The 21,717-nt window shown below is 42.2% G+C and overlaps 1 protein-coding gene across 2 annotated transcripts; it reads right to left on the bottom strand.

The window, feature by feature from the left end:
- Window positions 1-6,862: 6,862 nt before the first annotated feature.
- si:dkeyp-69b9.6 (zinc finger protein 629) lies at window positions 6,863-20,318 on the bottom strand. Of its 2 annotated transcripts, none has more exons than XM_038284500.1 (3): window positions 20,215-20,318; window positions 10,977-13,426; window positions 6,863-10,688 (listed from the first exon to the last, which is right to left on the bottom strand). In XM_038284500.1, the coding sequence occupies exons 2-3, from the start codon at window positions 13,000-13,002 to the stop codon at window positions 8,320-8,322; spliced, it is 4,395 nt and encodes a 1,464-aa protein (XP_038140428.1). In that variant the 5' UTR covers window positions 13,003-13,426; window positions 20,215-20,318; the 3' UTR covers window positions 6,863-8,319. The 2 variants fall into 2 exon arrangements, with proteins under 2 accessions (XP_038140428.1, XP_038140429.1); XM_038284501.1 differs by having other exon boundaries at window positions 20,200-20,318.
- Between the last annotated feature and the right edge of the window lie 1,399 nt (window positions 20,319-21,717).

Below are 21,717 nucleotides of genomic sequence, written 5' to 3' on the forward strand. Positions count from 1 at the left end.
AAAATGTAAAAACTTGAAATGTAAAAAACAAACTACAAAATGTAAAAACAAAAACTTTTCAAATCACATCTACAAAATGTAAAAACTTGAAATGTAAAAAACAAAAACGTTTATTTTTTTTTTTTTTAAATCTTTTTTTTTTTCTTTCTTTTTTTTTCAATCACTTCCAAGTGATACAGAAGATAAACAAGCAACTAAATAGCACATCATTCATCCAGTGCGACCAAAGATGTTTGAAATAGCACAGAGTTGTTTGATTTTGTAAATTTCTCTGTTGTTCCGATACACTTCTTCAACAGCAGCACACAGTCCGAACGAAGATCTGAGTTCGTACAAAAGAGTCTCCACAATTATCTTCACCCTGAAATCCTCCGCTTCTTGTCCGCGTTCTTTCATCAGATGTTGAATGGCTGGAATGAGTTGCGGTGTTTTGAGTCGACGTTGAAGCGTGATAAAGTTAGTCTGATAGAATTCTTCTTTCAATGCTTCGAGACAATGATGCTGTAGTTGACTCGGGTGGTCTGTTTGACATCCGTAACAAGTCTCTCGATTATATTCCAAAGCGACGTTGTTAAGCAAATGAAGCACGGCTGTTTTTACTATAGCAATGTGAGAGGAAAAGATCCATTCCTCATCCACCTCCCCGTTTATAATCGGTGGAGTCTGCGCCGGATGCACGATGAGGCTGGTTTGCTCGTCTTCGGACGAATCAGGTGAGGCTCCCGCCGCCCTGTCTTCTTCAGACTCGGAATGAGTGGGAAGCAATTTCTTTTCCTCCTTCAGGTTATTTGCTTCGTTAGTCTCGCTTGGAAAAGGCGCTGGTGATGGTGGATGATTAGCTTCGTCTGGAAAAAGCACCGGTGATGGAGGGTAGGGTGGTGAAGGTTGGAGAAATGGTGTGGGGGAAATAGGAGAGTATAAATCCCAGTACGACCCCATTCTATCAGCTGTAGGTTCGCCTCTTCTTGAAGAGATGTGTGCCGGTATGCTTCCTCCCGCTAAATATATATAGGGTGGAGGGTGGAGGGCGTGTCTAAAAGAGGGTTTTTTTCACAGTCAGAATGTCAAGCCAGCAGCGCGAACTCCGGAACAGGTTGGAAATCCGATCCCCAATTTCGATCATTTTTTGGCGCCATACACTAAAAGGTATCGCCAGCATGGTCCTAAAGATCCCGCTTTCTATGTTGAAAACTTCTAAAACAAACAGGTCGGGGGAAAAAGCCTCGTAGCTACGTCGCCTGCTCGCTCGGAGAGACCAGGACCCGTTTGTGGTAGATTTTGTTTCCCAAACTGCGCTAAAAAGCATCTCTCCGTTGACGATTTCAACATCGGATGGAAAACCGATCAACTCTGACCGATCTGGTGTAGCCAATTCCCCGCTTATTTCTGTATTGTAGGGGACCACCAACCTCAGCACTGCCCAGTCATTATAGGTAAGGTTGCATGTGTTGGAGAAGGGTGTGAGCTTCTCTTCTTGATCCAGTTGGTAAAGGTAGAGCTCACCGGATTCGTATTTGAAGATGTATCCCCACGCCCCAACCATGCCAGAATCCTCTAAAGACCATTCTTCATGCAGTGTTTCTAAGGGAGGGTGCTGAACCCGGCATAGATACAACGATGATTTCTTGGGAGCTTCGAGGGGGTGGTTCGAAGCTTGGAATACAGAAATTGGTGTCTCGGATAATAAAGATGTTCCGCTCGGCAACGCAGATCTTTTATTCACCTCCATCGCGTCCTCCATTTCTTCGGCCGGTCTAATGTCTGGGGAAGGCGTGGTCTCAGAGTCTTCCATAGCGTCCAGGGTTGTCGAAGTTGAAGCATCTTTCACAGACAGCGCAGTCTCAGAGTCTTCCATAGCGTCCAGGGTTATCGAAGTTGAAGCATCTTTCACCAAAGGTTCGATCCCGAATTCTCCCATCGCGTCCTCCATTTCTTTGCAGGCGGAAAAACGGATCTCGTTCTTTACACCTACTTCAAGCTGCTCAGGTAAAGCCGATTCTTTTTCCAATGCAGAGCGTAATTCTCTGCTTTTAAGAATAGCTCTCGGAATTCTTGACATTGTCGGTAGGAATGTAAGTGTTTTTCTCTTGCTGAAAATACAAAAACTTTTCTCCCCAGCAATATTTAAAGAGGACATAATTCCGCCCTCCTATTTTCATTGGTTAGCTTAGGGAAGGAGGGTGGGTGATGGCGTCATAAGTCTTGGGGATCCGGAAGGGTGGGGGATGGGGAACGGAATGGGGAGGGGTAAGGTCATAAATCTTGGGGGATCCAGAAGGATGGGGGATGGGACCGGAAGGGGGGAGGGGTGTCATAAATCATTTGTGGAGGAGGGGTAAGGTCATAAATCATTTGTGGGGGAGGGGTAAGGTCATAAATCATTTGTGGGGGAGGGGACCGGAAGGGGGGAGGGGTAAGGTCAAAAGGTCATAAGTCATAAATCATTTGTGGGGGAGGGGTGGGTCATAAATCATTTGGGGGGGGGGGAGGGGACCGGAAGGGGGGAGGGGTGAGGTCAAAAGGTCATAAGGTCAGGTCATTAGTCATCAATCATTTTTGACATAAGGTGTATTACTAAGTTTTTTCACAGAGACAAGACAAACAACCATTCACACACACACTCAGACCTAAGGACAATTTAGAGAAGCCAATTAACCTAATAGTCATGTTTTTGGCTGTGGGAGGAAGCCGGAGTACCCAGAGACAACCCACGCATGCAGAGAGAGAACATGCAAACAAGACCCCACACCGGGAATCAAACCCGGAATCCTCTTGCTGCAAGGCAGCAGTGCTACCCACTGCGTCACAAAGTATGGCGTGTTCTGTTATTATCCCGTCCCACAGATTGATAACCCCAAAGCACTAACTAATCCGACGTCGGTGCTTACCGGAGAACCAAAGCTGCTGCTTCAAATTGCAAACAACAACTAAATACTCAGATATTTGTGCACACACTACTACTCACCAGTGAAACATGTGTATCAACTGATGTTTGAGGCATTTATTCATTCATTTTCTGAACCCCTAGTCCTTTTATCAGTTAGCGGGAGGGCTTTAGCATATCCCATCATTTATCAGGCAAAGCCAGGTATAAACTGACAGGTCACCGGTCCATCACCCTTTGAGACAATTGCACCTAATTGATTCACATTTACTGATCAAAATGTAGTTATTTAAGCTTAAGTCACTTTCATGTTTATTGGATATTGAGAGCAACCTAACAGTACTTTTAGTCAAGCTGCTAAAAACAAGCCACAGACAGCAGGTCCTGTCTTTAGCATTTCTTACCTGCTTCTTGTTCCATCTCTGTCTCCCCATTCTGTAGTTCTTCTTTCTCTGCTGGCTTTCTCTTTGTGCTGCATTTATACATTCATACTATTATTTGGTATTTTATGACATATGAAAACATAAAACCATCTCTATTGGTTTTCTAAACTGAATCATTCTACTACCTTTTAATAAAGGAACTGATTTGTATGGTCAGTCAATCTAAAAAAAAAAAATATTTATATATATCTAAATTAAGCAAGACTGGAATTAATTACTATAGGTTTACCACTAGAAAACAATACATACCCCTTAAAACGCCAAAGGGGATCATTTCTACTCATCTTACTGCAACAGTGTCAGTGATACAGTATATTTGTTATAACATTTTTTTTTAATTATATGCCAAAATTAAGAAAATAAATAACAGTAAGGATCCATTTTAGGAAACGTTTTTAAATGAGAGAAGCAGAAAAAACAGCGTTTAATGGTGAGAGATACACACATTTAAAAACCAAAAGGATCAAATGTCCCCCTTTGGTTTAGAATTATGACAGATATTTGTCAGGCTTAGCAGATCACTGCACTCTTTTCATTAACCAATGCTAATCTAGTCAAGTGCAGAATAAAACTTGCCATGTTATCATATTCCATCACTAAATACCTTCAGTCGTGTTGAATGTGAGCAGGGACAAGAGTTAAATATGGGAGATTGTAACTAGTTATCTGATAGAAATGCTGAGGGACCTGACGCTTGTAGACTGAATTTAACTTAATGAATATATATACAATCTAATTTCCACACTACAAAGTGAACTAACTAAAATAAAATTGAAAATTATTAAAAAGGATTAAATAAAAAAATATTTTATGTTTATAGGGCAAACTAAAACTACAATAAACATCCAAATGTTGTAGGTTGAGCAGCTTCAGACAGCTTGATTTATTTATCATATGATAAATGGGCTTGCCATACTTTGTTTTTCTGACAGGTAGTGTGACTTATTTATGTTTTTTTATTCTCATTACCAAAGTGCCTGATTTGCACTTAGTTTTATGTGGAATTATTATTTTTCATTTATTTATTTTTTTTTGTGTTGTGTCTAAGAGGGAACTATATTTTTTCTATTGCAAAGCCTTCCAATTTTAACCTTTGATAGTCTAGTCTATGTTTTCCTTCTTAGTAATGACCGGTCACAGCTGCACGAGTTTTCCAGTTTCCCTTGTAATCCACTGAAAACGTGAGTGTGCTGTTTTTTTCAGGAGAGGGGAGCGCTTCCGCACGTTGCCTGTCGGCGTACAATAGCTGTCCCAACTCACGTGGGTGAGACACGCGGAAAGTGAGCCTTGTCCGCTCGCGCTCCCGGTTTTGATTGGCCAAATCGAGCGGTTGCCCCGCCCTCAGAGACTGAGCCATTGGCCAGAAATAGGTCAAACCAACCCGCCTGCTTGGATTCCCCACCGCGTGCATGCCACTGCCGCGTGAGACCAGCGAGGAGGAGGGAAGAAGGCGCGAGGGTTTGTCTTGTCTACTGTACACAGTAAAAGCGCAAGCGAAAACAAAGCGCGCCACAGGAATTCACCTGTCCTCCCCTGACTCATACAGAGGTCCACGTAGATAAGAGACTAGTAAACAAAATCAGCATTTCATGACTTGTATACGGTCACTTAATAAATACCTAAAACTTCAGTAATTATTTCCCTGTATATTTTAAGGATTACAGCCAGGATAAGCTTTAAAATATTTTAATCAGAGATCTAAAACCCAACTTTATTTCTTCATACATCAATTTGATTATTTAAATATTTAAATGCATACACCAGAAGACCTACACCCCCCCTTAATTTCTTATAACTTTGACGTGGCTCCTAGATTAGTTTACTTGGCGGCATTAATCTTCCAGTAAACGAAAACCGCCACAATATTTGCATACATGATAGAACGCCCAGCCTTACAAGTCCTTTTCCTATCACAGTTGCATCCATGTGACTGCCCCACTCATCCCTACCAGGCAAGGATCACTATGAGAAGCTTACTGCCATCTTGTGGTGCCACAAGTGAGATCCAATTATTCTTTGAATAGATAGAAAGCTGCATCTCAAAAATAATATTAACGTTTTATTTCAAACTAATTATGTTTTGCTATAACCTTACACAATCCTGGCAGGGGCCAACTTGATATTGAACTAAAATAAAATCAATGAAATCTTTCACAAGTAAAAGAAACATGTTATTGCTAAAGAAGCTGGCTCTTCACAGAGGGAGTTATCCAAGCGTTATAATGGAAAGATAAGTGGAAGAAAAAAATGTGGCACACTAAAAAAAACAAGTGGTACTTTAAGTACCCGCATAGCTGAATCTAAATGTTATACACTCATTTGGTCCCCTTCCAAATGAATGTAAAACCTACTAGCTAGTGTAAATTTTAATAATTTTAGTGTCAAAATCTAGATCTCTCAGAGACTGGTGGGTAATCGACACCATACAGAGTAAAAGTTACACTGCAAGGCTGTCACTTTTTCACTATTAACTGAAACACTTGAGCAGATATATACTCAGTATAGCTGTAACTTTCTATTAAGCATAAAACAAGTTGACACTGAATTTTTTATAATCCAATTTTTACAGTGTGGTCTGAACTTCCCCCAGTGAGTGTTGTCAAGATCAGAATTCCGAGCTGGCAATGTAGACAAGCTAAAGTCCCCAATTAAATCCTGGGTTTCCTTAACATCTCATCACAGCCTGATCATTTCTTCACCTTCTTGCATTGCTACACAGCGACAACTTAAAAACATGAAGATTCTCTTCAATCGGATATTTGAGCATTAAAAGTACTTAGTTGTTGAATCGTGTAATATTAAAATTTAAAGAAAAACATCTAGTGGTTTTTCATTAGCTGTAAAGCTGAATTTGAAAAAGTGAAAACACACTTGAAATATGTCACTTTAATAAATCTATATAAATGTTTTACGTAGTGAAACCTGCATTGAGGTGTTAAGGCAGGGGTCTGCAACCTACGGCTCAGGATCCACATGTGGCTCTTTGGACCCTCTGCAGCGGCTCTTAATAGTGGCTAAAATGTATATAAAGAGCTAAATAATAGGCTATGAAATAAATACCAGTCTTAAAAGCTTTAATGGTTATTATACGATGGATAAGGATGAAATTAAAAGAACTGGAAATATGTTTTAGAGCCATTTTTTCTTTGAATTAGCTTGGAATTTGTGTTTTAATACTATTTTAAAAGCTAAAAATTCAAACACTGTTAGTTGTTTAAGATGACGACTAATTTCCTATACCCGATAATAACAAAAAACAAATAGGTTTAAAAAAAAAAAAAAAAGTCATACCTTGTGTCTCGAAACAACTTTTACTTGGTCTGATCTCGGGAAAAATGGCTCTTTGGTTATGAAAGGTTGCAGACCCCTGTGTTAAGGAATGGTGACCTGGCTAGGATGTACTCCAAATGTTGCCTGCTGAAAGCCAACATAGCCCCTGCAATGATTAAGCTGATACACAAAATGCATGACTACATGGAGATAATACTATTGTTTAATTTGAGTACTGAAAATCATTAATTATCCTCAAACAATAAACACTTTAATGGAATTTATTGTTATAGAAACTACATCCTGACGTTTACTAAATCAATCCAAGGCTTAAAAAATAAACATTTCACATATATCTAAATAAAAATGCAACTTTTGTTAAGTTAAACCCTTTATCTTGTACTATGCTCTAGATATTGCTTGCAGGTTTCTGATGATGAGAAAAGAAAGAAAACAAATTATTACACTTAAGGTTTATTCATTGCTGAAATATAATCAACTACTGACTTCTCAGTAAATAATGTGATAGAAATATACTAAAACTAGATTTTTTTTTTTCCTTTGGAAGAAAACAAAAAACTTGACAGGGGTATGAACATTTCATGTGTGAATAAAGTGACACGATGTACTTAAAAACTTATTTCATCAGACTCAGTTGAAGAAAGAAAAAACAAGGCTTGACATTAATAACATGATTGCAAATCAGTAAAACCCAAACCTTGAGGTGGGTAAGTAGAGTACTGGCATGAAGACTCATTGGGTTACACACAAATACATGGAATATATCATTTGTTTATCATGATAGGTCCTTGTCTTTTGAAGAAGTATTGTAGAAATAATCAGTGCTAAAAAATAGCGTAGAAATAACATGAGTATAACATGTTAAAGTCAGTTTATTTTAACCTGTTTTAATCCTGCAGTATAAAAGCTAGGGATATCCTCAAAGTAAAGTAAACACTGTAAGCAAGGCTTCTTCATTTTGGCAGGAGTGGGATCACTGTACTGCTAATTACCCGGAACTTACATTTCACTTATGTGTGATTAGGTTACTAAGGAATATAGGGGCAACTCTCAAATCAAGTTTACACTACAAAGTTTTGGAGATATACTGAATAAACCATCACATACTGCAGGAGTGATTTCACAACCTCAGCAAAAAACTTGACCAGAGAACAAACATGCACTGACATACTATTAACAAAAAAGATATTTGTCCCCATTTCCCTACTCCTAATAAATGCACTTTACATTAAAAAAAACTCCTCGGAGCCTCTAAGTGAACAACAACAAGACAAAATACACAGCAGAGACGTTATCATACAGCAAGAGTTGTAGCAGGGAACTTAAGTTGTGTAAGGGGAAATACATTAGCAGGTCATTTTACCTAACTTGTCTAGATAACTGCACAGTGTCAGCCAAGCATAGTGTCAATGCACTTAAGGGGTTTTAATTCATGATCCTATGGAAACAGTCACGTCTTTGAAAACACCTTTGAATACCTTCCAATATAATCTGGAAGAATCTCTGGTGATATTTAATATAATTTTCTACAGTAGTTGTTAACACACTCAGTCTAATAGGAGAGTAGATGCAACAGAAAAAGAGAGGAAAATTATCCTTAGGGCAGTAGATGCCTTTGCCAGTCCCTGTTTTATCTCTCCGTTTCCTCTTTTATAACTGAACAAAAATCCCTCTCATATGCCATTCTTTTAGACCCCACGATCAGAATCTGTAAGGTTCCTGCAAAAATGGCATGTCCTGTTGACTGTCGTGAGTCTGTCTTTCATCGGGTCTCTTCGAAAGCTTCAGACTCTTCCCATCTCCTTTCTGCAGTCTTTTAGCCCTGCGGCGGCAGGACGCTTTGTGCCTGTGAAGAAGTGTAGCGTTCCAGAAGCGTGCGGAGCAGTGACGGCAGGAGAAGGTCCCTCTGGCACGATGGAAGGCTCGATGGATGAAGGCTGTCAAAGGCCTCTGAGACTGCTTCCCACACACTCTGCACCTCAGCCGATCCTGGGCGCTCAAGGCCTTTTGTGGGTGTTTAACTGCCATGTGAATCAGCAGCCCCGCTTTGCGGGAAAACACGGAATTGGGACATATGGGGCATCCGAAACGTTTCACTGGGACTTGGAGGGATGACAGGATCTGTACCTTCATTCCTGCAGTGTTGATTAGCCTATACCCACCACCACCAGATCCTTCCCCTCGCCTAATCGTCAAACGAAGTGAACCTTGTTTCTTATTATGCTGCCCTCTAATTGTAATGCTCATCTTTTTCTTCCGTTTGACTCCATCATGTCTCACTATATCCTGGGCTCCCCAGTTATTATCCCTCCATTCTCTGCTGTCTGACTTTTTTTTTTTTTTCTTGTGACGTCTCATTTCATCGTGGGGTAGAGGGATGTTGCATTCAAAGTGTTGGTGGGACTGGGTTTCTAACTGATGATGGGGATGATGGTGGGAGAGGTGATGATGGTGATGCAGATGGTGATGTTCGGTGGAGGGCAGCTCTGTGAGGGGCTGGAACGGGGCAGTAGTGTGAAGGGTACGGCTACGGGATCCGGCCGGATAAATGTGTTCTCCCTTCACCCCAGCAGGGGAATGCGGATGATGTGGGGGCATGATTGTGGAGTTTGGGGGGAGGGGCTGAGAGTAAGATGGAGCACTGGAGGACTGGGCTGCTGCAGCATCATAGAAGAGGGGGGAGTAACCAGCTGGTGGTTGCGGGGGTGGTTGCTGGTGACTATGAGTGACAACGCTAAGACCCTGCCCTCCATGACCGTCAGTGGATGGAGCCATCTGAAGCAGAGCGTTGGTGGCAGCCTCGCTTTCAGAAGCAGACTGATTAACATCACTCCCACTTCTGTTTTCTCCAGATCCACTGCTGCCTTCTTGGGGGTTAGACTGTTCAGCTCGGGTAATCCCATGCTGAGACTGCCTGTGTCGAGTGAGGCTATTAGAGTAGGCAAACTGTTTCCCACATACCTCACAGGAGAAGAACTTGTCCCCCCCGCCTTCATGAACCATCTGGTGATGAGCAGTAAGCTGGAAGTGATGACGGTAGGACTTCCAGCATATAGCACAGGTGTAAAGTCGAGGCTGTGGTGGAGGCTGCGATTGAGGTGGGGGGGGGGGCTGTGGCTGAGGGTTGGAGTCTTGAGGCTTGACGTCTTGAGAGTATGGGTAGTAGGAAGAAGTGGTTGGTGCTGGGTTCTGGCTCCTGTCTTGTGCCACGCTACATTGAGTATTTGGGTTAAAGCTGTTGAGGGTCTCTGGAGCTGGTGTTGTGGGTACCTCTTCCAGCTCTCCTTTCTGGTGGAGTTTGCTGTGCCTCCTAAGGCTCTGGGAGTAACCAAATTCTTTCCCACAGATTGTGCATTTGTAATTCTTTGCACCAGAGTGGACTGTCTGATGCTTGCTGAGATGAAACGCCTCTCTGAAATATTTTCCACATATGGTGCAATGATGCGGCTTTTCACCAGTGTGGATGCGGTCATGTCTGCGTAGAGTCTCACGACGTGCAAACCCCTTACCGCAGACACTGCAAAGGTGAGTGCGTGGGAGCCCACTCTGCCCCATTCTTGGGGTGTACTGCCTACGTTTTGGGGGCTGTCCACCAGAGGCAGGATCTTTTTTAGCTCTTGGTTTGCGAGGACGTTTTGGTTTTGCAGTAGGATTCTGTGGGTTGCTGCTCATAGCCTCTTGGCTCCCACCACTTCGGAAATTCTTATCTATGCCCGATGTAGAGGAAGGTGAGCCTAGAGGTCCTAATCCAAGACCACCAAGCAGACCTCCTATTATGTCTCCCCTATCATCCCCTCTATTTCCGCTGTTGCTAGCAGCTGTTATTGCAGAGATTGCATTATTGACAGAGCTAGTGACATCATCCTCTGAGTCATCCAGTAGAGAAGAAAGAGGCAGGTGGGGCTGCTGCTGCGGATGGTGGTGCTGGTTGTGGCTCTGTGAGTGTGGATGCAGAGTTGGGGCCAAGGGAGCCTTTCTCAGAGCTGGGCCGGCCATCCCACTTCCACAGGGGGAGGCACCAGAGTAGCACGGAGATGGATTACCTTGAGAACGGTGGTCATCATGGTAGCCTGTGTAACGATTCCGAGAGTAGTCAGTGGGGTATTTACCATCAGTTCTCTCCCTGTCATTTGAATTCCCTCCCCTTCCAGACTGAAATAGACCATCACATCCTAAACCTGATTTAGGTTCTCCTTCACTCACAATGATTACACCATCCTCTTCCTCAGTTTTCCCATAAATAACCCCTCTATTGCTTTGATAAGTTCCCCCTCCTCCATTACCTCCTCCACCCCCTCCCCCAACTCTGTCCTCACCATCAGTTCCTGTCTTGCTGCCCCGGTGTTTGGGTCCCCTACCTGGCTTGCCGCAGGTGCCTGAGGCAGCATGGTTGAGAAGAGAGGTGCTCTCTCGGAAGGCACGACCACAGGCAGGACATCTGAATGGCTTTTCCTCATGAATCTTCTCATGACGTGTCAGTGACTCTCTACGATTAAAAGCCCGAGAGCAGGTGGAGCAGCCATATGGGCGGGCTGAAGAGTGTATAACTCCATGTTGCAGCAGGTGCCCCTTTTTCTTAAAGCCTTTACCACAGTCAGGGCAGTGAAATATTTTGTCTGGGCTAGGACAAGAATTTGACGAGGGTTCGGGAGTTTCTTGGGTCGAATGGGGAAGGCTTGGGTCAGACTGAGTTTTAATGTAAACGGGGTTTGGGCCCGTAGTGGAAGTATTGCTAGTACCTGCTGTGGTTGGCTCATGCATGCGCATATGCCTGCGAAGGCTTGATAGGTGAGGGAAGCTTTTGCCACAATCTCCGCAGCTATAAATAGGCTCTGTATCAGACTCAGAAGTGTTGGGTTGCATTGAGTTCTGGTTATCAGATTTAGAAAGCTGAGAATCATTAGTAACCAGTACTGAGGCAGCAGTGGAAGAAGGAGCAGAGGAGGAGGAAGAAGAAACTACTGATGAGGATGAAGATGAAGAGACAAGAAGAGATGATGGATCTCCACTCATATTTGTCATACCAACCCCACTGCCAATCAAAGCTGGGGGCTGGCCATGACTTAGCCCTCCATTATTACTAGCAGTACTGGGATTACTGCCATTGACACTGTGAGCATGGCTGCTACTGTTATTACTACCACTATCAGATTTTCTTTGAGGCAAATAGCCAGCCATGGCTTTTTTCCTTCTACTGCTACTACTACCACTACTTCCGCCTCCACTGCTTTCCCCTTTACCGTCTTCCTTTGATAAAGATAAGTGAAGTGGTAAGGGAAGGGGCAACCCTGCTTCCTGCTGCATCAGAGAGGCTATCTGATTAGATGAAAGCACTGGAATGCCCTGGAAGTCAAAGCCACCCAGTGATGAAGCCTGGGAGCCTGGGTGAAGAGGGTGGTGAGGATGAGAATGAGTGTGGGGATGGGAAAGGGAGTGAGGTGGAAGCTGCTGCTGCTGGGTAGGCTGCTGTGTAGGCTGTTGGGGCTGGGGGGTGGAGTGGCCATGTGAGTGCGAGGAGTGCAAAGCAGGAGGAGGAGCAAGGCTAGTGCTAGGCTCCCCACTGGTCTGAGTTAACCCAATCCCTAAGTGGTTATGAGTTCCCTGTTGAACTAAAAACTGTTCTAAACTAGCATTAGCAGGCACACCAGAAAGAAAATATTGATTAGCAGCTAACATGCAACTAAATTGTTGGTGAAGGCTCCGTGCATCAGACTGGGCTCCAACCAACTGGTGTCCCAAAGAGCTGACTGCACTGCTGCTAGAAGGGTTGTTAGAGGTGGCAACAGATGTTGATGGAGAGGGAGAGGAAGAAGAGGGGCCAGGTGATGCCTGGGGGACAGAGAGGCCGGGATGAAGAGGAGGGGGTGGGGGTGCTGATGTTACTAATCCTCCTAATCCCCCAGCACTCCCGCTATTGCTACTTCCCCCGGTAAAGTGCTCAAAGCGGCCTACACTTGGGTGTAACTGCTCCTGTGCTAGTGCTGCCTCAGACGGGTGGAAAGAGCGCAGGAACTGCGGGTAGCCTGAAGAATGACTTGAGCTGCTGCTGCTGCTCATCTTGCTTGACTTTGAACGAGAGGTCTGAGATGAGGAAGGCTGTTGTTGTAAAGGTGGGGGAGGAGGGGCACTCATCTTGGCAAAAATGGAGGCAGAATCAGAAAAGGCGTTACCTCTTGACCCCTGCAGGGGGCCCAGGCCAAGTCCAGACAGAAGAGCTCCAGAAGTCTCAGCCTGCTGCTGCTGCTGCTGGAGTTGATGCTGGTGAAGTTGCACTTGCTGCTGATGCTGTAGCTGTCGATCTAAACCGAGGCCTTTGAACTGGTGGGCCTGGTGCCCACTTAACATCTCTATAATGTCCAGATTGTATTTTCCAAATTGGAACATTTCCCACTCACTGGCACATGGGGGTGCAGATGCCAAACCTCCAGCGCTAGGAGCGGCTACAGTAATCCCTCCACTCAGGGGTGAAAGGCAGACTTCACCCTAAGGGTGGGAAAATGCTACTATGTTCTTACTTTGGAGACAGCTTAAGGTTCATCTCTCCAGACTGTTTACCTCTGGCGCTGCCACTCCCTCTTGATCATCCACTGCCCACACTACACTTCAAAACTCAGTGGGGTAGCTGAGGTGACAAACTGATGATCAAAGATAAACGGTAGACGAGTTCCACCCAACTGCATCAAAAATTTATTCAAGTGTGTTTTTTTTGAGGAACCAGTTCAAATGGTGATCTCTCGTCTCCTTTGAGAATAACTGTGTTCCTTCACCTAAGATTCCTCATCCTTGTTCAGCCAAGAAGTTCCTATAGCTGAAAACACAGAAGTCAAGAAGGGGTGCAAGTCATAGAAGTGCTTTATATAACTTGGTTTAAAATAACAACCACTCTACACAGAATATCATATTGGCCTTTATATCTATACAAGATCCTACAAAAAAAAACAAGTAAAATTATTTCAATATTTTTTCTACAGGAATCTTGAAAACTTACAGTGAGGATAATAAGTTTTTGAACAACCTGCTATTGTGCAAGTTCTCCCACTTAGAAACTGTGGAGGGGTCTGCAATTGTCATAGGTCCACTGTAAGAGACATAATCTAAAAAAATAGAGAAATGACATATGATTTTTTACTATTTATTTGTGTGATACAGCTGCAAATAAGTTTTTGAACACTTGTATATCAGCTAGAATTCTGACCCTGAAAGACCAGTCAGGCTGTGTCCGAATGTTCACCCTAATCCCTATATATGGTACTATATAGGTAGTGAGTGGACTCAAAATTTTCCACAATGCACTTTTATAAAGTAGTGATCATCCATTGTCATGAAACGAGCTGATATAACCCAGAATGCATTGAGTGGAGAGCTCTCCTCGCAAAGCATTATGGGATTTGCTGTCACCTGTGACAGCAGCGACCAAAAACCAAGGCAATTCAGGCACTTCGCTATAAAGTCCACTATATAGTCCCTGCTCTATGTAGTGATTAAGGGATCTAAGGGTTAGGACGGACGTTCAGACACAGCCTTAGTCTGCCTTCAAAATGTTATTTATTATTATTATTTATCATCCTAAATTAAATGCACCTGTTTGAGGTTGTTAACTGCATGAAGACACCTGTGCGCCCCATACAATCAGTAAGAATTCAACTATTTACATAGCCAAGACCAAAGAGCTATACAAAGACTAGAGACAAAATTGTCCACCTCGTCAAGGCTGGAAAGGGCTACTGGGAAATTGCCAAACAGGTTGGTGAAAAAAGGTCCACTGTCAGAGCAATCATTATTAGAATCAATCAGAAGCTAAACATGACTGTCAATCTCCCTCGGACTGGGGCTCCATCCAACATCTTCCCTTGTGGGGTCTAAATGGTTCTAAGAAAGGTGAGAAATCATCCCAGAACTACATGAGAAGAGCTGGTCAACGACCTGAAAAGAGCTGGAACCAGCGTTTACAAGGTTACTGCTGGTAATACACTAAGACGTCATAGTTTGAAATCATGCATGGCATGGAAGGTTCTCCTGCTTAGACCAGCACATGTCAAGACCCATCTTAAACCATTTGGATGATCCAGAGGAGTCATGGGAGAAAGTCATGTGGTCAGATTAGGGCTGAAACGATTACTTGGGTTAATCATGTTTATTTGATTATTGAAATAATTGTCAACTAACTTAGTAATCAAGTAATTGTTAACTGGAGTATAGAGACTAAAACATGCCTTTAACTGACAGAACAACCCACTTAGAGCAGTAATTATACCAAGATTGTAAAAAAAAAAAAAAATTTACATAATAATCGACAGTTTAATTTATTTGCAAAATAATCGTTAGCTGCATCCCAAGGTCAGATGAGACCAAAAAAGAACTTTTTGGTCATAATAGGGGGTTTTCAGTGACGTCACTGGCCAGCTTCCGGTCCGCCATCTTGGGTGGCATATTATCGTATATCATATATCATGTCGCGAATGGATAAGTACGCCAGCACGCTAGAGCCACCAGATCATGGAACATATCTGAGGAAATGTTCCGTGATCGACCATATGGACCCCTATGCCCTCCACGGTGCCTTGTTTAGCACTAATCCAGATGATTGGCCAAATGTAGAGCATGGCGACATAGTTCATTACCCGGTGTTCAGTGAAAACCCTCTGCACACTCTTGAGGAAATGAGAGCGTACAAGGGTCTAGAGGCTCACAACCAGTTCACATCTTGGGTACGAGATGTCGAAGTGATGTACATGAAGGAAATCGCCATCATACATGGACGGATGAGTTTTAATAAGATGGCAAAAATGTAAACAATCGGACGCAGGGCTCGCCATGCTAGGTGGCTAACGGCCGGCGGTGCGCGAACAGTTCTAAAGCTACAAGTCCTTGGAGTCTCATGTGCAGTTTACGAATGGATGGGTTCAGGAGCTGCAGCTCATAAAGCCAGCAAACAGTGCTAACCGTTAGTGCTGACAACCACTCAGGCATGTAATGTACTTTTAACTAGCTGCTATGTGTTTCAAAGGTTTGGTTAGTAACGTTAACTGCCAAACCTCCCTAAACCCTCCGGGTTTCTCACATATTTGAGCCTTTTCCCGCTGGTTGAAATCAAGTTAAGGTGAAATTAATCAAATTAAAACACGGCTGAGAGAGGGAGTCCAGTACGCGGTAGTCATAGGCAGTAGTCTGAGTAGCGGCGGCGGAGGCAGTCAACATTGCGGCCACGGAAAGTAATACGTCATGACGCCCAAGCCCTATTATTAATATATTCTTACATGTTTTAAATGCTTGACAGTTAATTACCTGTGACAAAGTGAGCACTGCAGACTCTGGCGTATTCCAGCTTCACACCGTCCAAATCGGACCTGGATATCCGTGTCAGCCATAGGTGACAGCGTTGTTCAGATAGCTGTTTTGTTTTTTCACATTGATTCACGATTACGGCTGGTATGCGATAGAAAGAGCGTTGAACTCCACCTCCACGGGCCGTGCAACCAACAATTAAACACGTTTTCACCATTTTTCACTGTCAATACTGCCTAAGGCTGCCACCCAATATGGCGGACGCGCTGAGTAGTCACGTGAGTGTGACGTCACCTGAAAACCCCCTATTCCACTAACTGTGTTTGGAGAAAGAAGTATGATAAGTAGCATCCTAAGAACACGATTCCTACTGTGAAGCATGGGGGTGGTAGCATCATGCTTTGGGGGTGTTTTTCTGCACATGGGACAGGGCAACTGCCCTGTATTAAGGAGGGGATGACCGGTGCCATGTATTGCAACATTTTGGGGAACAACCTCCTTTCCTCAGTTAGAGCATTGAAGATGGGTCGACATGACAATGACCCAAAGCACACAGCCAGGATAACCACAGACTGGCTCTGGAAGACGCATATCTAGGTTCTGGCTAGGCCTAGCCAATCTCCAGACCTAAACCCAATAGAGAATCTTTGGAGGCAGCTCAAACTCCATGTTTCTCAGCGACAGCCCAGAACCTGATTGATCTAGAGTAGATCTGTGTGGAGGAGTGAGCCAAAATCCCTCTTGCAGTGTGTGTAAACCTGCTGAAAAACATCAGGAAACATTTGACCTCCGTAAATTCAGACAAGGCTGCTGTACCAAATATTACCATTGGTTTTCTCAGGTGTTCAAAATGTAATTGCAGCTGTATCATAAAAAGAAATTCATTCATTTTAATTTCTAGATTTTTATTTTTTAGATTATGTCTCTCACAGTGGACATGCACCTAAGATGAATATTTCAGACCCCTTCATGATTTCTAATTGGGAGAACTTGCCAAATAGCATTGCGTTCAAATACTTATTTTCCTCACTGTATATTTGACTCGAAAGGCCTGGTTTACTAGAATAACCCTAAAAGAAAATAACTCAGTGGATGTGACTGTATCAAGAAAAATAAAAAATATTAAAATTCAACAAAATGCATGAAACAGTTTTAAACTCACTTCTTATAATAGATAAGAACCAATGTTTGTCAAACTTATTGGCACTTATTTTAAAGTACTTAAAACAAATATGCCTCTTGCAAATGTAAATGTATGACAGATGATCTTCAAACCCTTTAGTAGTTCCTTGCATTAAAGAGAATGCAGTAAAGAATTAGTGCCATATCTGAAAGCATATTCCTATATTTTGAAATAACTGCAATAAAGAATAATATTCAACATTTTTTGTTTCCAATAACTTACCTTAAGAATGATTTTGCTGGAGTGTTGCACAGGAAAAGTTGCTGTATATATGCCAATTGTTTTCAGAATTAGACTACTGAAAATAAACACCAAAGCATATTTTTTTCTTTACTGTGAATGAATACTGTGCACCTTGTAGTCATCTGTGTGAAAAGAGGCAGATTTTGCATATTTAACAAAGCGCTGAAGATAGTGACCTATTTTAATTCATAACTATATTATCTGATCTTCATACGCTGAACATTTTGTGTTCTGAATTACACGTTATCTTATGCTAAACTTTCCTTTAATAACAAATGCATAACATAGTACAAGGTAAGAAAAATACATTAGAAAACATAGAAAAGAGCCTGAATAGGGATGGGGCAGTGTGTGGCTCCAAGATAAGCTTTACTTACTTTTGGCAGATTCTGTATTTTACATCGTCTTAGAGAACAAATTCTGGTCATGAGTGGAAAAGTTCTCACCAACAATTACTTTTGAGAATTGAGTGAATTATGAACATTGCTCTTAAAGTTTGAAGTTACTGTAAATGTCGGTTAATTTCTGGCAAAGGTTTGGACATAATTACAACGACCATAAAAGCTGAATAAAAAAAGTGACCTATTGGAGAATTTTAAGTGACTATATTTATTCTACAGCAAATTTCTTGGTGGATTACCTATTTTGATGAATGATACAGAAAGGTAATCAAAAACACTTAAAACACTTGAAGACAACGTGCACCAGGCTTCACTTAATGAATATGAGAGATTGTAACCCCAATAACAAATAACTGCTAGGGTTGCTAACTCACTGAAAATTAAACTTCTTGTCGTCCACCCTGCCATAATTATGAATTAATTTTTGTCCTTTTCTTATATGTTTGAATTTAGTGAACATTTAAATCAAACCTGAATTTAATTACATTATGATGGCCAGGTTGAGTTAATAAATTTTTTTTTTGGTTTTACATTTTGTTTTTGTTCAATATTTTTTTGCAATCACAAGCATTACAAGATCAGGTAACTGGAGATGCGATATCGTGCAGGGAAAAAAAATAAGAAAAAATTGTTTGCCAAGCAAGATAAGGGACGACTAGCATTCGGAATAAAATATAAATGCTGACGTTCACTGAAGCAGCAACTAAAGGGCGGATTATACTTCTGCAACCGCACGCATCAAATGTCGCTTGCGTCTGGTAGCGAACCAGTTTTGATGGTATGCTTCTGCAACTTCGGTCTGGAATTTCTAGGGACGCACAGCAGTTTCCCGCCAAAGCGCTAGGGGGAGTCTATTCGAGAACTCTTCAGCGGCACCTGCAGGAGTGTTTATTTTCCAAAACAACATGTCTGAGGCATCGTACAAGTGGTTGTACTTCAGAACCTCCTCGATTAACCTTCTGTCGTGGGTATCCATTGTTGTTATTACTCCTCGGTTTATAAAAATGGCGCGACCCGGCACTGAATCGAGAAGGACAACCACACAGACCCCCGGAAAGGCATACCAAGGACCAATCACAGCTGCTTTTCGTCTGCACACTTCTGCTTGAGGTCTGCACGGGTTTGCGACCATCCAACGTTGTAGTCAGGATTTTTTGGAGGTTTCGCGACGACGGTTGCAGAACCTCTGCACGGGGGGCGTGGTCACGCACAGAGACAGATTTGATGGTTGCAGAGGCTATGCGTCAGAGGCATAAATTGGCCTTAAAGCTGTCCAAGCTGGTAAGTTGATGGTCGCGAGATCGCCGCAAGATGGAAAGGGGATATAAAAATGTTCGTCTTCTGATTGTGCAAGGTGCAAAAATTCTTTCCAGGTTCAAAAAGAAAAAAGTTAACATTTGCACTAACGTATAATAATTTATCTGAAAATGAACTGCTTTGGCTGGTTGTGGTATAAGCATATAATGACTATGCACCTGCAAGTAAAAATGTTTGCTGGATGTCACTGAGTTTTAAAGAATATTCTATGCTACTGTTATAATTAGGGCTGGGTAAAAAAATCGATTTAATCGATTTTGAATCGATTCCTTTACATTTTTGCAAAATCGACATCTAGGGAATGAGATAGATTAGTTTTATAGTGACATGCGTGACATTTACATTCAAATGAGCAGGATAGATGCATTGAAAATACTTCAAGCCAGACAGCTGCAAATATAGCTAATAGGTTGATTGAAGACATTAACAAATGGAGGCTGACCAGCAAATACCCTGTTGTTAAAGACAATGCTGCAAATATGGTTTGTGCAGTGGAGATAATGCAGCTCATGCATGTCTGCTGTGTCCCCGCTGTGTCACGTCTGCTTGCTCGAGTGAGGCTTTTTCACTTTTCACAAACAAGTTTGCACTTTTGAGACAGTTTTTCTCACATCTCAAGTTTAAACTCTCCGGTTTACAAGTTTGCACTTTGTTTAATGTGACAGGAAAAAACAAAATACATGAGAGTTTTGAAACACAGTTGAACCACTTTCATTGTTGTAAAAACAGATTGAATCGAAATTAATCGATTTAGAACTGTATGAATCAAAATCGAATCGATTTAGGACTTTGGCGAAAATACCCAGCCCTAGTTATGAAGAATGAGAATATATTCTGAATTCATAAATGAGATGATATGGCTGTGTGATTATGGGTCATAACCTCTCACAGCTTTTAATATAATTACCTTAGAATCTCTATTTTGATTTTTGAACATCCACAATAGTTTCAATTGTTTTTTTATATTTTAAATACAATTATCTATTGTTTAATAAGAGGGGAAATCAAGTAAACTACAACACCTCTATATAAACGCACACAAGTGAAAATAACCAAAATAACAATTACAGAAAAGAAATTACTGTTACTAACAACATCAAAAGTTCACAGTCTTCTGTAGCATTTACTCACTTTTAATGTTGTTATGCTCACCTCTATAAATCTTACCGTTTCCTCTAATTTAACTGATGAATCTTTTGAAGTCTGAACTCCCTTGGTAGATTATCTATCGCATATGTCTGCCTTTCATGTTAATGCAAATCGGCAAACCTGCAAAAAAAAGGGGGGGTCAAAAATGCTACAATTAACATCAGCTTCCCATTCACTTCACCGTGTAAACATTACTTAGATGCACGTGTAATAACGGACCCACTTAGCTCCTGTTCCAGTGTTGGAAAACATTTAACAGGGAAAGAAAATCTAAACTTGTCTATAGCATCGTATTAGACTTTGGCTCAGTGTGTCTGGAAATGTCCAGCCACTCGCATTTTTACAAAAGCCACATTGTTGCTAACGTTAGCCATCCTCCCAAAGCACAATTATAAACGGTTAACACGACGATGCTAGCTGTAGCACATACATCTGCGTAACACTATATTCGGCAAATGTTTACCTACGCATCCAGTAACAGAGCAGAGCTTGCAGATGGACGAGGCCTGGCACGCCTTCTTCTTCTTCTCCCTCTATCTGCCTGCTGGCTAGCTACGGTTCGCTTCCATTTCTGCGTGCTGTTTTCCAGTCGTTAGCCAGAGCCATTTTCACTGATGCTGAGCTGGGTGAATGCTAGAATATTATCAGCTTCATCGCCATTTGGTTACCGGCCGCGCTGTGCTGGTGGGGAGCTCATTAGCTTGTTATTTTGAGGGCCGAGGAGAATTTTTGGCCGGTCGGTAGTAATATATATATTTTTTTTGGTAAAAGTGAGTGACGTGTGCTCCCCTAACGTTGGTCCTTTCCGGCCCCTGTAATGTTTCCGGGTAGCGGCAACAGAGGGGCTCACGGACGGTGTTTCAGGGCTCAGAGCGGATTCACCGCTTGGCTTCATGCTGCTGGGTTTCACTTATAGAAATAATTATCTAGACTCAACCCTTTATACCCAACAAACGTAGACATTATTAAAGTCAGCCTGAATATATAATTTTAATCATCCTTAGAACTGTAGGCCTATAGAAATAAATAAAAAATAATAATGTATGTCAAACTTTTAAATAGTTTAAACGTGGGAATAACTTCAGTTTATTTATATAGCGCCAATTGACAACACATTCACATTTGATTGCATCATTGACTCAAATGCAATCCCTCACTCTAAAAATGATCGTAGCGACAGTGGAGAGGAAAAACTCCCTTGTAACGGGAGGAAACCAGCAGAACCAGGCTCAGTGTGAGCGGCCATCTGCCAAGGCTGACTGGGGTTCAAGGAGATGGAAGCAGAGATAAAAAAAAAAGCACCTGTAAAAGGCGACCCGTCCAGGAAAAACACAGCCAGGTGGACGAGGTCCGGGCCAACTCCTATGTCAGAGGGCTAAGAGAGCACATCCCGCCAGTCACAGCCAGAGAAACAGGACTACACTTGTACAGATTAAACGCATGTAACTTCACTTAAGTTTGTAATATGTATGTAATAAGACTCTATAAACTACACTTGTGTGCCTTTTTAAATGCATCATG

Source organism: Cyprinodon tularosa, unplaced genomic scaffold, assembly GCF_016077235.1.
Source record: "Cyprinodon tularosa strain WSP-4 unplaced genomic scaffold, ASM1607723v1 ctg2, whole genome shotgun sequence".
Classification (NCBI taxonomy): Eukaryota; Metazoa; Chordata; class Actinopteri; order Cyprinodontiformes; family Cyprinodontidae; genus Cyprinodon; species Cyprinodon tularosa.